The 15,684-nt window shown below is 44.8% G+C and overlaps 1 protein-coding gene across 1 annotated transcript in view; it reads left to right on the forward strand.

Annotated features, from left to right (window-relative positions):
• Window positions 1-9,332, forward strand: part of LOC125455972 (tetraspanin-5) — an 85,245-nt gene extending 75,913 nt beyond the window's left edge. Inside the window, exons 7-8 of the mRNA XM_048538597.1 lie at window positions 626-742; window positions 7,652-9,332. Coding sequence (XP_048394554.1) covers window positions 626-742; window positions 7,652-7,717 — 183 coding nt within the window. The 3' untranslated portion in view covers window positions 7,718-9,332. The remainder of the gene's footprint in view (window positions 1-625; window positions 743-7,651) is intronic.
• Window positions 9,333-15,684: the final 6,352 nt, after the last annotated feature.

The following is a 15,684-nucleotide window of genomic DNA, read 5'->3' on the forward strand; positions in this document are numbered from 1 at the left end:
TCGATACTGAGAACTGAAGGCTGCAGGGTCCCCAAGCGGAAATTGAGGTGGTGTTCTTCCAGCTTGCGTTTAGCTTCACTGGAGCACTGCAGCAAGCCTGAGACATGGGACACAGTGGTATGTTGAAGTGAACTGGATGTTTGAGGCCATTGCAGACAGAATGTAGCTGTTCCACAAAGCGATCACCCAGTCCGCATTTCATCACCTCTGTGGTGGAGAGGAGGCAACTGCTCACAATCTTCCCACCTCTCCCCACTGCCTCCCAACCCCCACCTCCATCTTCAGCATAGACACCACCCTTTCTTTGCTACTATCAGTTCTTATGAAGGGTTGCAGGATGCAAAATCTTAACTGTTTCTCTCTGCCCAGATGCTGCCAGACCTGCTGAGTTTCTCCAGCGATTTCTGTTTCTGTTTCAGATCTTCAATATCTGCAGCTCTTAGTTTCTTTAGCTTCATCAGTGATGTATACATGTTTTGAATTAGTATTATAACGGAGTGCTTCACCCTGAATGTAGCAAGAACAAAGCAGACTTGATATCATTATGTCTAAAGGTTGGTTCTGGGACTTTATGCTACTAATCCAAATGTGGAATTCACTTAAATTACATTTGTTTCAATTATAGGTGACTGAACAACAGAATTATATTTACACTAAAGGTTGTGTGGGGCAGTTTGAGAAATGGCTGCAGGAAAATCTGACTGTGGTTGCAGGAATATTTATTGGAATTGCATTGTTGCAGGTGAGAATTATTGTGACATTTGTATTGCCTTGTGCTTCATTTGTGTTTGAGCACTTCCATGGCCTCATTCCCTCCCTATCTCTGGAATCTCCACCAGCTCCATAACCCTCAGCAACCTCCACACACCTCTACTTCTCACCGACTGCATCTCTTAGATTTCGTTACTGCACCTTGTGCTTACAGCTACCTGGATCTCCCACTCACTCTCGAACTCACTCCTAAAACCTCACCAACTCCCTACAACTCTCTCTGCCCCCTTTGGACTGCTTTGTTCAAGGATCTAGTCACCATTCTTAATTTCTTACAGGATATGGGCATCATTGGCAAGGCTACAATTTATTGTCCATTCCCAATTGCCCTTGAACTGACTGTCTTGCTCAGCTATTTTCGAGGACAGTTAAGAGTCAACCACATTGCTGAGAGTCTCGAGTCACGTGTAGGCCAGACAGGGTAAAGATGGTGGATTTTCTTCCCAAAAGAGAATTAGTGAACTAGATGAGAGATAATGGGAACATTTGTTTTTAACTGATTACATTGTGGATGGAGAGTGACTTGCCTGTTATAAAAGGATTGAGAAAAAGACGACACCGGTTTACAAATTTGCAATAGAAGCAAATTGTTTTCATTCACAGAATATGACTGTCTCTGAGTAGCCTCAGCATTTATTGCCCATCCCTAATTACCCATCGGGCAGTTAAGACTCAACCACATCGCTGTGGGCCTGGAGTCATAAGCGGGTCAGATCAGGGAAGTATGGCAGTACCTTAGGAAGAACACATCCAGTTTACTACAATTAATAATGGTTTCATGGAGTCTAAGAAAGAGTTCATTCGACTCTTAAATTTGTATTTTGTTTGTATTGAATTCATAATTAAACTTGCTTCACCACAAATTCCGCCATCAGCTATAGTGGGATTTGAATCCAGGTCCACAGAATATTAGTTGCCTCTGGATATGATAATACCATGAGGCCATTGCCTACTCTAGAGTTGGGACAAGGTGTTTTCACTCAGCAAATGGTTAGGGTCTGGAATGCGCTGCCTGGAAATGTGTCGAAGGGAGTTTATTTCAGGCATTCAGGAGGGGATTGGATGATAATTGAAATAGAAACAATGTTGAGGGGAATCATTATGGGGAAAAGGCAACAGAATGAGATTCTTCACTGAGCTGGTGTAGACATGATGGGTTGAATGGCCTCTATCTGAGCCGTACCAATTCTGTGACATGCTTGCCATTAGTCTAGCTTTCTAATTCCATGTTCTTATTGAATTACATTTCACCACTTGTGGTGGGATTCAAGCACAAACTCCCAGAACATTAGCTTGTGGCTCTTGATTACCAGCCCAGAGAAAATTTCCATTCCACCACCACTCCCTTTGCCAAGTGTCTGATCCCCTGCTGGGCAATACCTCGAGCTGTTTTGGTGCATTAAACATGGGGTGAGGATATGAGTTTGCCTTGATGCTCAGCGTGGTTTCTCTGGGAGAGGAAGATGATGTGCTGCTGTAACGTCGTTCCCGCTGGCATCTTCTCAAAGGTCAGTTTCACCAGGCATTGAGAGAAAAACATCCAGTCCTCGGAGACTGGGTGGTGCTGTGGAAAGCAATGTTTTTGTTTCTGCTCTGAAACTTGGGCCTGAGCCAACTTGGCCCATTGGCAGCAGCATTATATTCTCACTAATACAGCACAAGATCCATTTGATGCTAGCTCCAAGTCCTCGGGGACAAGGTTGAGCAATATCCAGTGTTTTCTCACCGAAAGGCCTTGAGAAAGGCGATTGTGCGAAGTGGAAAAGCAGACACTAGCATTTTCAGCTTTACAGAGTCACAGAATGGAAGGAGACCATTCAGCACAATTTTTAATTCAGAAAACATCATCATGGAATGAGGGTGTCACTGGCTAGGCCAGGATTTATTGCCCAGAGGCAACATCAACCACATTGCTGCGGGGCTGGAGTCTCATGTAGGCCCAACCAAGTAAAGATGGCAGTTTGAGGACACTAGTGAACCATTACCAACAATTGACAGTGGATTCATGGTCATTGTTAGACTCTTAATTGGGATTTTTATTGAATTCAGATTCCACACCTGTTGTGGTGGGATTTGAACCCAGGGCCCCAGAACATTACCTGGATTAACAGTTCAGCGATGATGCCTCCCCTGATCTTCTGCTCTGCGCCGGTTCTCTGAATGAACAGTCCCCATAGTGCCTAAACACACACACATGTGCACTCTCAAACACCCACCATCTCCTCATAACCCTGCATGTTCTTCCGTCTCTGACAACGATCATGTTCCTCCTGGAAAGCCTCAGTTGATCCTGCGTTCAAGACTCATTTGGGCAGTGCATTCCAGGCCACTTACTACTTTAGAGTGTTTTTCTTAGTCCTGTTGCTGCTTTTGCCAATTACCTAAAACTTGTCCCCGGCCTTGTTCCTGATTCTTTTACCAATGCTGATGGCTTCTCCCTGCCTGCTCTGTTGAGACCTCTCAAAGTTCTCAGAAAGAAACAACCTCAGTTTCTCTGATCTAACTGTGTAGCTGATGCTTATCTCCGGACCCGTTCTCATGAACCTGTTTTGCGCTCTGTCTTGTGCCTTCACAGCTTAGCTCTGATCATCTCACTACGCACACCTCTAATTGTCTCTAAGGTGTCAGTTTATTTGCCCTAATTATTAAACTCTGGAAAAAGTGCAAAGAGGTGCAAAGTTGATTTTCCTTGAGTCTGTGCTTCTTTACAGTAGAGGCTTAATGAGGGAGTATATAAGTTGAGTAAAAGTTGAAAAGTCCTGTCTTATTGATATCACATCTCTGGGTCAGAACATGGTATGTTCAAGGCTGACCATCGACAGTGGAGATCATAAACTTCAGCCGATGCCTGCTTTCAATACTCAAGGGAAATAGTGCACTGTTAGAGGGTGCTGAATTTTGGATGAGGCACTAAATTGAGCCCCTTGTCTGGCCTTTTGGCTAAATGTTGCAGATGTGTGTGTGTGTGTGTGTGTGCGTGTGTGTGTGTGTGTGTGTGTATGAGACCAATGTTAAAGACTGGTACTGCTTTTGAAAATGGCCACCTTGATCCATCCTTGCTTGCCCAGGTACAGCTACAAGCAGTTTCAGCAACACATGGTGAGAGCAGGAAGAGAGGGTCGAAGAGGATTTTGTGTATTAAGCCATAGTTAGTTATATTTTATAACGAATTCTGTAAAGCGATGAAGACGTGGTCAAGCATGTATTGTTCATTGTTCCTGAAATTGACAAGGCTGAATTTCAGATACTAGTGTGTTTAACACTTAGTTGAAGCTCATGTTATTGGTAAGTTGTTACTGCAGCTTGTTATTTTCGTTATGGATCTTATCAGGAACGAGCAATCATTTCCTGCTAGCTAGATTCCCTTTTATTTGGAAGGTATTGTCACTAGTCGTACATAAAACTAGAAACAACACTAATCCCAATTATGGAGGGACTGTCTTATGAGGAGAGATTGAGTAGATTGGGCCTGTACTCGCTAGAATGTAGAAGAATGAGAGGTGATCTTGAAATATATAATATTCTTAGGGGGCTCGAAAGGGTGGATACGGAGAGGTTGTTTCCCCTTCTGGGAGAGTTGTACCAGACGGCATCATCTCAGTAAGGGGACACATGTTTAAGGCAGAGATGAGGAGGAATTTCTTCTCTCCAAGGGTAGTGACTCTGTGGAATTCTTTACCACAGAGAGTTGTTGTGGCTGAATCATGAAAAGAAAAGGCCGAGATAGATGTATTTTTAATGAGAAGGGGAATCAGGACCTTGAGGAAAAGACGGGGAAGTGGAATTGAGGATTCAGATTAGCCATGATCTCATTGAATGGCAGAGCAGACTTCATGGGCTAAATGGTTCAGAGATAGTGAGATAGTGTCGGCAGCTGGGCTGTACAGAGAGATGTCAGGAATTCAATTGGCTGACTAGACTTTTCTGTTCCTATTCTGCTCTTGTATTCAGTGCCTTGACTGATGAAGGCAAGTATCCCATATGTCGTCTTAACCACCTGTCCTGGTCTTCAAGGATCTGTGCACGTATACACCAAGGTCCTTCTGATTCTCTGTACTTCCTAAAGTCACCTCCGTTCATCAGAATACTGTTTTCTTCCTTTCTCCTTTGTGTGCATTCCCAGCTTCTCCCCTTTAAATTTCTCTATACTGTTCACTTCAGTTAGTCCTTGTGGGTTGGAGTTCCACATTCCGAGCATTTTTAGACAAAGAAGATACTCCCGCACATTATTGGTATAATGAGTGACTATCTTGTGTGTACAGCCCCTACTTTTGTTCTACCTAACAAGTCAGAAACATCATCTCAAAATCCATGTGGTCAGACTCCTGGATTATTTTAAGGACCTCTGTCAGGTCACTACTGAACCTTTGCTTTTATTAAACAGCACACCAATCTCCCCAGTCCAATGCTTTTGCATTCCTGTATTACGTTGGGAATGCACATCTGGAATTTGCACCCTGCCAGCCTTCGACTTTCTGACCACTGCTTTCTTCTTAAATTAATTCCTGGAACGTGAGCTTTTCTGGACAAGGCCAGCATTTGTTGCCTGTTCATTTCAAAAAAGTAGAACGTTCAAATGCAAGGATGTTTACTGTATCAAAACTGTTCCGCAGAAAATTGTAGCATTCCTTTCAACTATCTTGGACTTGATCTGCTATGTTTGGCACTGAATACCTCACTTCAAAATTACAATTGGGTAGAGTAGCATTGCCTCCATAAGGATAATTTTTTTTGGCACATGTCAGATGTTAAGCTAGCTGGCCTGTCTTTCTGACCTTTTTTGGATAGGAATGGCATAGCACATCGTTTAATCAAAGCCTTCTCTCGCTCATCAAACTTCCAAAAGGAGCAATCCCTGATGACTCACTGACTTTCCCTTAACCCAGGCCTTGGGAGAAAAGGTGAAATCACAGTTTCTCCCTCTGCAATACATGGTATCACGGGCAATTGGGTCCTTCTGTAAACTTTGTGGAAGTTCCCATTGCTTTAAACTTTTTAAAGAAATTCACGAGTGGGAAGTGGGTGTTGCTGGCTGGGCCAGCTTTTAATGTCCTTCAGAATGTGGTGGTGAACTGCCATCTCGAGCAACTGCAGTTCACGTGGTGCAGATACTCCCACAGCACTGCTAGGGAGTGAGTTTCTACATTTTAATCGCTGTAAGAATGTTGATTTATTTCCAAGTTCGGATGGAGTGTGACTTGGAGGGGAGCTTGCAGGGTGTAGAGTAGAGTGTCACTCAGCATGGAAATAAACCCTTTGGTTCAACCTGTCCATGCCAACCAGACATCCCAATTTGACCTAATCCAGTTTGCCAGCATTTGGCCTAAATTCCTCTTAAACCCTTCCTATTCATCTGCCCATCCAAATGCCTTTTAAATGTTTTAATTGTATCTGCCTCTACCACTTCCTCTGGCAACCCATTCCACACATGTGCCAACTTCTGCATGAAAACATTACCCCTTAGGTACAACAGAGTGAGTGGAGCTGGAGAAACACAGCGGGTTAGGCAGCATAGGAGGAGTAGGAAAGTTGACATTTTGGGTTGGGACCCTTCAGAACTGTTGAGGGGGAAGGAAGTTAGGAAATGAATAGACAGGAGGGGTGGGGCTGGGGAAGGTAGATGGGATGGTGATAGGTAGATGGGCTGGTGATAGGTGGATTCAGGTAGGGTGTGGTAGGGATTGGTCAGTGGAAAGGGTGAAGCAGATAAGTGAGAGAGATGATGGACAGGTTGTGTCAGGTCAGGGAGGTGAGAGGGCGGATGTGTGGGGCTGGGGAAAGGTAAATGGGATGGTAATAGGTGGATGCAGGTACTGGGGATTGGTTGGTGGGAAGAGTGGGGTGGATAGGTGGGGCAGAAGATGAATAGGTTGTGTCAGGTCAAGGAGGCAGAGATGAAAGGGAGTGTTGGACGCAAGTTGAGGCCAGGGGTGGGGAGATTTTAAAACTGGTAGAAACCATGTTTAGACCATTGGGCTGTAGGCTCCCAAGGTGGACTATGAGGTGCTGCTCCTCCAGTTTGTGGATGGCATCACTGTGACACTGGAGGAGGCCCAGGATGGACATGTCACCAGGGAGTGGGAGGGGGAGTTAAAATGATTAGCACCTGGAAGGTGTTGTCAATTATTGCGGACAGAGCACAGATGCTCCATGAAACAAGCCTGCATTTCCTCTCACCGATGTAGAGGAGGCCACATTGGGAGCAACAGATACAGTAGACTAGGTTGGGGTATGTCCAGGTGAATCCCTGTTGGAGAATGGAAAGTTTGCTTTGGGTCTCTATCTGTATGATGCATATGATTTGGGAGCAGGAGAATGCCACACAGCCCCTCAAGCCTGCTCTGCCATTCAATAAGTTCATGTCTGATCTGACTGTAATTTCATGTCCATGTTTCCACCAGCTCCTGATAACCTTTCACTCTGTCGCATAGCAAGAACCTACTCACCACAGCCTTAAAAATACTTCAAGGCTGTGCTTCAACTGCCTTTGGAGTAAGAGAGTTCCAAAGACTTTCGACCTTCAGTGAAAAAGAAATTTGCCACCTCTCAGTTTTGCGGGGGTAACCCCTCATCCTTAAACAGTGAATCCCAGCTCTAGATTCTCCCACAAGTGGAAACATCATCTCCACAGAAATGCTTCAATCAAGTCACCTTCTACACTTCAATCCTCCAGGGGAAACAGCCTTGACCAGTCCATCTGTTCCAAGTATTAGTCAGGTCAATCTTCTGGACAACTGTGTTTTCATTTCGCTGAGTAATTATGTATATTTTGGGTTCTAGACTTTTTAGAGGATTTAATTTTTAAAATATATGTTTACAATGAAAAATTGTGTCTTGGTATTTAATATCCAGTGTTTGTTTTTATTTCTTTCTCTCCCAGATTTTTGGCATCTGCCTATCTCAGAACCTGGTCAGTGATATTGAAGCAGTCAGGGCGAGCTGGTGATCGACAGCCCATTTTAGATTGGACACAGCTTGGCATGTGGATGAGAAAAATCAGCAGCACTCTGAATGTTACTCGCACACTGGGTCATACAGTGGTCCAGGAGAAGGGTGGGGAGAGAGGCACATGATGGCTTGAGAAATGGTTGTTTCTCTCCCACCTAACCACCCACTCTGACTCCCAACACACCACCCCACCGTCCCCCACCTCCCCTCGCCACCTCCAGAAACTATGACTGCGTTGTGAGGTATCCTTGCAGTCGCTGTCAAATGCTCAGAGGAGATTCGAAACAGACCATCTTCAGAGATGTCCTGGCTGACCATGTCCTTTCTGCCAAACAGTTCTACACCCATGGCCTTGACGTTGAACACAATAGATAGCCAAAAACACCAGCGTGTTGGAGAGAACTGTCCCTGTACTTGGAAGCACAGTGGGAAAGGAATCCACTCTTCCCCTCACCCTGCGCAGCGCCAACCTCAGGCCATCTGCCCCCAGTAACATTTTAAAAGTGACATTGATCATTGAATTTGCAGTGAAGAAGGAGACCATTCGGCCAGTGCACGCTCCTTCCTGACTGAGGTCGTCTGCACTCCCCATTTCCTGCATCTTCTCCATGCCTGGTTTTATTTTGTCCCGCCTCCCAGGTGAAAACTTTATACCTTCAAATACAAGATGGAAAGAGGGGTAGCAGCTCAAGTGAAGGACATTAATGGAATGATTTAGTTAAATTTCACATGCCTGTTACTTGGGACGGTAATTCGATTTTGTTTTTGTGAAGTTCTTTGCCAAATGTATATGTTTGCTCTTTCATTAAGTGAGAGAAAGGGACCATGCACCTTGTCTAACAATGTTTGGTGATATTTTTCTTCAGGAAGCTTCCTTTCTTTTCAAAAGGGAGGTGCCTGCCCTTCATGTAAATAAATGAAACATTGAAGTTATAGCATTATACTTTGAAAAGAGTGTCTTCAGTTAATAGGTTTTTGTGGCTGAACAAAATAATCTAACAAGGCAGTGTTATTCCTGGACGTGTTTAAGATTATTTTGTTCATGGAAAGCCCTCTGGTAATGTACAAAGAGAATTGGCCATCCAAAGACATTCATACAAATGTTGCATTTCTGTGTAACAAGTAGACCATATGACTCACCCACTTGCTGTTATGATTCCCTTTTATGTTGCGGTACAGTCCAAGGTGAACAAAAACAAGGACCAGAACTGGAGTGGTTTGACAAGAGTAGTCCCTCTGAATGATAAATATTCAGTATTACTTAGTCCTAAGCCTGCCAATTTCCTCTGTATTTTTGTTCATACAGCTCAAGTCCAGCTTCTGTACCAGTGTAGGATTTGATGGTAAATGTTTAATCAGCTGCCTTCCCTCTGCACATCTTTGCATGATAACCTGCTGGCGTCTCTTACTGAGATAACGATGAGTGGGTGACCCCTGTATTTTAAGAGTATTATGTATTCAACCAAGTTACACTGTGGACTGACCTTAATTGTGAATTAAACTGTAGTGAGAGCCAGGGCAGATGACGATGCTGTTTCATTGGAATGACATTGCATTGGTTCGTGGATAGTGGTAATCCACTTTTAAATAAAATAAACACTTTTATACATTGACAGTTGTGTACTTGCAAAATCCAGACTTTTCCACCCACTGTTGGAGTGCCATCATTTATTTCCTGTGTCACATCCTCAAAGACATCATAGCTGGAAACTAGAGAACAAATTAATGTAAGCCTGTTGGGAGTGAGTTTAAAAAAAATACACTTTTTGGGATAACAAAGTGTGAAGCTGGATGAACACAGCAGGCCAAGCAGCATCTCAGGAGCACAAAAGCTGATGTTTTGGGCCTAGACCCTTCATCAGAGAGCTGTTTTTCAAAAACACTGTTTTTGGCTTTAATGCAAACTTTGGACAAAAATAAATCTGCTGAAGTAAATTTATTTCCCTACAACTGGCACACTTTGAAGACAGATGGGTTAACATTCAAGAATTGCAGAAAATTCAGAGTCTGACAGAATTTTAATATGAGAGCAAAATACTGTGGATTCTGGAAAGCTGAAACAGAAAATTCTGAAGGGAACTGGCCATCATTGTATAGAGAGAGAGAGAGAGAGAGTTAATGCTTCCAGATCGATGACCTTTCATCTTTCTTATGAAAGATCTCTCCCCTGCTGTGTATTTTCACCATTCTCTATATTTATAGGTGAAGGTTAATGGTCACTTCCAAACATTTCTCCACAGTTAACAACTTTAATGCTGAAATTGTCAGGACACTTCGCAAACTCAGAGGAAAGAAAGTCATAGAGATTGAACTTTTTATTCTATATTTCATCAGTTACTTTGGCTAATAGAAATATTGTCAGTGGAAAAATGTCTGCTAGACCGACAGCTGATGTTCATCTGGTAAGATGAAGGCGACACATCATTCCAAAAGAAAGTAGAGCAACCATAAAGGACACAAATGTCAGAAGGTCAATATCTCAGGCTACCTACACTCGCCATCACCCTCCGCTCTCTTCCCCCCCCCCCCCAAATGCACACCCTGCCTTCAGCTTAGATACCATCCCCTCCAATTCTGAAGAAGAGTCAGATGCTGCCAGATGTACTGAGTTTCTCCAGCATTTTCTCCTGGTGTCCTAGCATTGTGTGTGTTTGGTGGGTGGTGGGGGGGGGGGGGGGGGGGCGCAGTGTGTGGCGGTGGAGTTGGAATGGGTGAGCAGTTTGGATGACTAAACCTCCTTGAATCAGCCCAAAGCAAGTCTGTTTGGGGAGAAACCTCTGGTTCTGAACTCAGCAGATGGTACAATTGGACAAGTCAGATCATAGACTGAAACCTGCTGGATAGATCATACATTTCATTTTTTTGTTTTTGTTTGTTAGCTGAAGCAGCAGTTAGCCATTCACACATTCATGAGGTTGCAGATGTTCTTCAACAGTGGAGCATAAGTTCATTACAGTGGGATGGTGGGGGTATGGGAGAAAAAAAATCAATGAAGCCAAATATGTATTATAGCTATAGTTAAACAAAGCTTTGACCTTCTTCCCCGTACTATTCATTGTGGAACTGAAGCCCAGAGAAATTATGCTCCTGTCTTGACTTACATTTTGACCTAATTAACTCCTTCCAGTTGCTGGCATGTGAACTATTGAGATACTTTTACAAATCCTCCCAATTTCGTATATAAATCCTTCTCAATTTTTAAAAAGTAATTCTCCTAACCTAAGGATTTCTCTCCCAAACCTTTCTGGTTTGAACAGTTCACAAGCCAGAAAAAAAACACTTTTGCAATGGAGACTGTAAGGACTGTGGATGGTGAAAGCCAGAGTATAGGCCTGAGGCCTGAAACATTGACTTTCCTGCTCCTCTGATACTGTTTGACCTGCTGTGCTTTTCCAGCCTCACACCTGTAAACACTTTTGCAACGTTTGATTTCTTCTGAATTGAACTGTGCCAGGAGAGAAGCTGAAACTTGTTCCTGAATGTTTGATTTAAGTTTTGAGTTCTCTGCTCTGAAGTCCAAACAAAACCAATCGCTTAATTTGTGTACATGGCTAGTCATGAAGCCAAAGTATACATGTTTTGTTCTATTAACACATCAGGGCTTCTCCTGAGATCTTGATTGTGGTCACATTGTTTCTTGGAACTGCGTTTAGGTAACTAATCCAGAATAATTTGTTAATCCTTTTTTTAAACAAAAGACACCCTAATTATCACAAACCTGCATCCCTATGCCCCTCCGTTTCGAACAATCCAAATTCCAACACTTATAATACATTTTGCATTCTTGTAATCCCATTAAAGAAACCAATGTAGTTCAGCTTTTAGAAAGGACACCTTTTACCTTGTGTTGGGATCAGGATGTACAGTGATGGCTAAATGAATGTAATTAATTGCCAGCTTCTACAGTATTCTGCCCAAGAAAACTGTCCTTTTTAAACAAGCAAAACCCCTCAAGTGCGCAACTGAACCTTGAATATTTTGACGAAGTTTATGAAAGTTTTTCCCTGCACGTGAAGTCAGATTATTGGATCATTATCACAGTGTTGGTGGGAGCTTGCTGTGCACACCTGTCCTGTTTCTTATGTTACAATATGATTACACTTTGAAACAAAGGATGAAGCACTTTGAGACACAGAGATTATGTAAGGGGCTGTAACAATTGAAAGCAATACTTTTTTCATGATCTCACATGCAGTCAATTTTTAAAAAATAATGTGTGAAAGAGGGCAAGAAAATTGATGTTGAGGTTGTTTCCACTTTGTCACAATATTAATCAATTCTCGAAAAAAAATGGGTGATCAGAGGTCTGGGTGAGAAATGATGGCGTCCTAAATCAAACAGCCTGCTACCAAGGGAGGGGTTATTCTCCTGGACTCTGTGCCCAACCTGATTGTACTCCAGAAACAAAATCCGAAATTGCCAAAAAAAAGTCAGCAGGCCTGGGCGCACCTGTGGATAAAATTAATGTTTCGGCTCAAGTGACCCTTCCTGGGTTCAGAGGAAGGGTTGCTAGACCTGAAACATTAACTCAAATTTCTCTGCACAGATTCTGCCAGACCTGTTGCGTTTTTCCAGCAATTTCTGTTTTTTGTTTGATTTACAGTTGCTGGAGTTTTTTCACTTTTTTTTACTGATTATACTCCATAAGCTCATGTGATTCAGTTCTCTCTGAGACAGGATTAGCTTTTTTTTAAATTGACAGCAATTCATTTGTTTGCATTTCTACATAGGAGTGATGGTAAATTCAATTTGACTGTGATGCATATATTGTGGTTGGCAAAGTTTAGTCAGGACGGTAGGATTTTTAAAACCTGCATCAGGAGGAAAGAGACAGAGAGAGATTTTAGAAATTGAATCCCAGAGCTGAGGCTCTATGTAGGTGAAGGTGCTGAAGTCAATGTGGGGTGACCAAGATCGAACCGTAACTCTTAAGTGGGAAATCAAACACCACCATTCTACCCATCATCACAAATGTGTAAGTGACTATTTAAATCGCTAGGATCATTAATTGGTCTGATTTTGATCATTATATGAGACGAAAGAAACTCATGCCAGGATCTCATCAATAAACAAGAAAGAAAAATTATGAAAAGATTTTCTTTATCAAAAGCAAAAATGGATTATTAAGCACTAATGTGCAAACTTGTAGTATGTCCTCTTTAAATCAAGCATGCAGACACTCATCCACAACTCAGACAGGCGTGACATATTGTAGGTGGATAACGTAGGCACCAATAGGGAGCATGGTGGCTCAGTGGTTATCACTTCTGCTTCTCAGGACCAGGGACCTGGGATTGATCCCACCATTGGGTGACTGTGAGGAGTTTACACGTTCTCCCCCCTGTCTGGATGGACGTATGAATAGGAAAGATTTAAGAGGGATATGGGCTAAATGCTGGCAAATGGGATTAGACTAATTTAGGATATCTGGTCAGCATGGACAAGTTGGTCTTTGATGACTCTATAATGTCTTTTTGTTAGGTAGAGCTTTTTACTCTCGATGTTTAAGTTTAAAACACAAGTTTGCTCACCTGCACCACCAAGTGGCCATTTTGACATGGTCTTGTGTGTAATCTCAACACTGAAAACTGGACTTGTAGAAAGCAAATTATAGAAAAAGCTAAGATAATACAGTGTGAAGCTGGATGAACACAGCAGGCCAAGCAGCATCTCAGGAGCACAAAAGCTGACGTTTCGGGCCTGGACCTTCTTCAGAGAGGGGGATGGGGAGAGGGTTCTGGAATAAATAGGGAGAGAGGGGGAGGCGGACCGAAGATGGAGAGAAAAGAAGATAGGTGGAGAGGAGAGTATAGGTGGGGAGGGGATAGGTCAGTCCATGGAAGACGGGCAGGTCAAGGAGGTGGGATGAGGTGGTAGGTAGGAAATGGGGGTGTGGCTTGAGGTGGGAGGAAGGGATGGGTGAGAGGAAGAACAGGTTAGAGAAGCAGGGACAGGCTGGGCTGATTTTGGGATGCAGTGGGTGGAGGGGAAGAGCTGGACTGGTTGTGTGGTGCAGTGGGGGGAGGGGACGAACTGGGCTGGTTTTGGGATGTGGTGGGGGAAGGGGAGATTTTCAAGCTGGTGAAGTCCACATTGATACCATTGGGCTGCAGGGTTCCCAAGCGGAATATGAGTTGCTGTTCCTGCAACCTTCGGGTGGCATCATTGTGGCACTGCAGGAGGCCCATGATGGACATGTCATCTAAAGAATGGGAGGGGGAGTGGAAATGGTTTGCAACTGGGAGGTGCAGTTGTTTATTGCGAACTGAGCGGAGGTGTTCTGCAAAGCGGTCCCCAAGCCTCTGCTTGGTTTCCCCAATGTAGAGGAAGCCACACCGGGTACAATGGATGCAGTAGACCACATTGGCAGATTGCAGGTGAACCTCTGCTTAATGTGGAAAGTCATCTTGGGGCCTGGGATAGGGGTGAGGGAGGAGGTGTGGGGGCAAGTGTAGCATTTCCTGCGGTTGCAGGGGAAGGTGCCGGGTGTGGTGGGGTTGGAGGGCAGTGTGGAGCGAACAAGGGAGTCACGGAAAGAGTGGTCTCTCCGGAAAGCAGACAAGGGTGGGGATGGAAAAATGTCTTGGGTGGTGGGGTCAGATTGTAGATGGCGGAAGTGTCGGAGGGTGAAGCATTGTATCCGGAGGTTGGTGGGGTGGTGTGTGAGGACGAGGGGGATCCTCTTTGGGCGGTTGTGGGGAGTGAGGGATGTGTTGCGGGAAATGCGGGAGACGCGGTCAAGGGCGTTCTTGACCACTGTGGGGGGAAAGTTGCAGTCCTTGAAGAACTTGGACATCTGGGATGTGTGGGAATGGGATGCCTCATCGTGGGAGCAGATGCGGCCGAGGCGGAGGAATTGGGAATAGGGGATGGAATTTTTGCAGGAGACAAACGGGGTGGCTATGGGCACCTGCATGGGCCCCAGCTATGCCTGCCTCTTTGTAGGTCACGTGGAACAGTCCCTCTTCCGCACCTACACAGGCCCCAAACCCCATCTCTTCCTCCGTTACATTGATGAGTGTATCGGCGCTGACTGTTGCTCCCCAGAGGAGCTCGAACAGTTCATCCACTTCACCAACACCTTCCACCCCAACCTTCACTTCCGCCATCTACAATCCGACCACTATCTCCGTGACTCCCTTGTTCGCTCCACACTGCCCTCCAACCCCACCACACCCGGCACCTTCCCCTGCAACCACAGGAAATGCTACACTTGCCCCCACTCCTCCTCCCTCACCCCTATCCCAGGCCCCAAGATGACTTTCCATATTAAGCAGAGGTTCACCTGCACATCTGCCAATGTGGTATACTGCATCCATTGTACCCGGTGTGGCTTCCTCTACATTGGGGAAACCAAGCAGAGGCTTGGGGACCGCTTTGCAGAACACCTCCGCTCGGTTCGCAATAAACAACTACACCTCCTAGTCGCAAACCATTTCCACTCCCCCTCCCATTCTTTAGATGACATGTCCATCATGGGCCTCCTGCAGTGCCACAATGATGCCACCCGAAGGTTGCAGGAACAGCAACTCATATTCCGCTTGGGAACCCTGCAGCCCAATGGTATCAATGTGGACTTCACCAGCTTGAAAATCTCCCCTTCCCCCACCACATCCCAAAACCAGCCCAGTTTGTCCCCTCCCTTCACTGCACCACACAACCAGCCCAGCTCTTCCCCTCCACCCACTGCATCCCAAAACCAGTCCAGCCTGTCTCTGCTTCCCTAACCTGTTCTTCCTCTCACCCCAAGCCGCACCTCCATCTCCTACCTACTAACCTCATCCCACCTCCTTGACCTGTCCGTCTTCCCTGGACTGACCTATCCCCTCCCTACCTCCCCACCTATACTCTCCTCGCCACCTATCTTCTTTTCTCTCCATTTTCGGTCCGCCTCCCCCTCTCTCCCTATTTATTCCAGAACCCTCACCCCATCCCCCTCTCTGATGAAGGGTCTAGGCCCAAAAC

The sequence above is a fragment of the Stegostoma tigrinum genome, chromosome 1 (assembly GCF_030684315.1).
Source record: "Stegostoma tigrinum isolate sSteTig4 chromosome 1, sSteTig4.hap1, whole genome shotgun sequence".
NCBI lineage: Eukaryota > Metazoa > Chordata > Chondrichthyes > Orectolobiformes > Stegostomatidae > Stegostoma > Stegostoma tigrinum.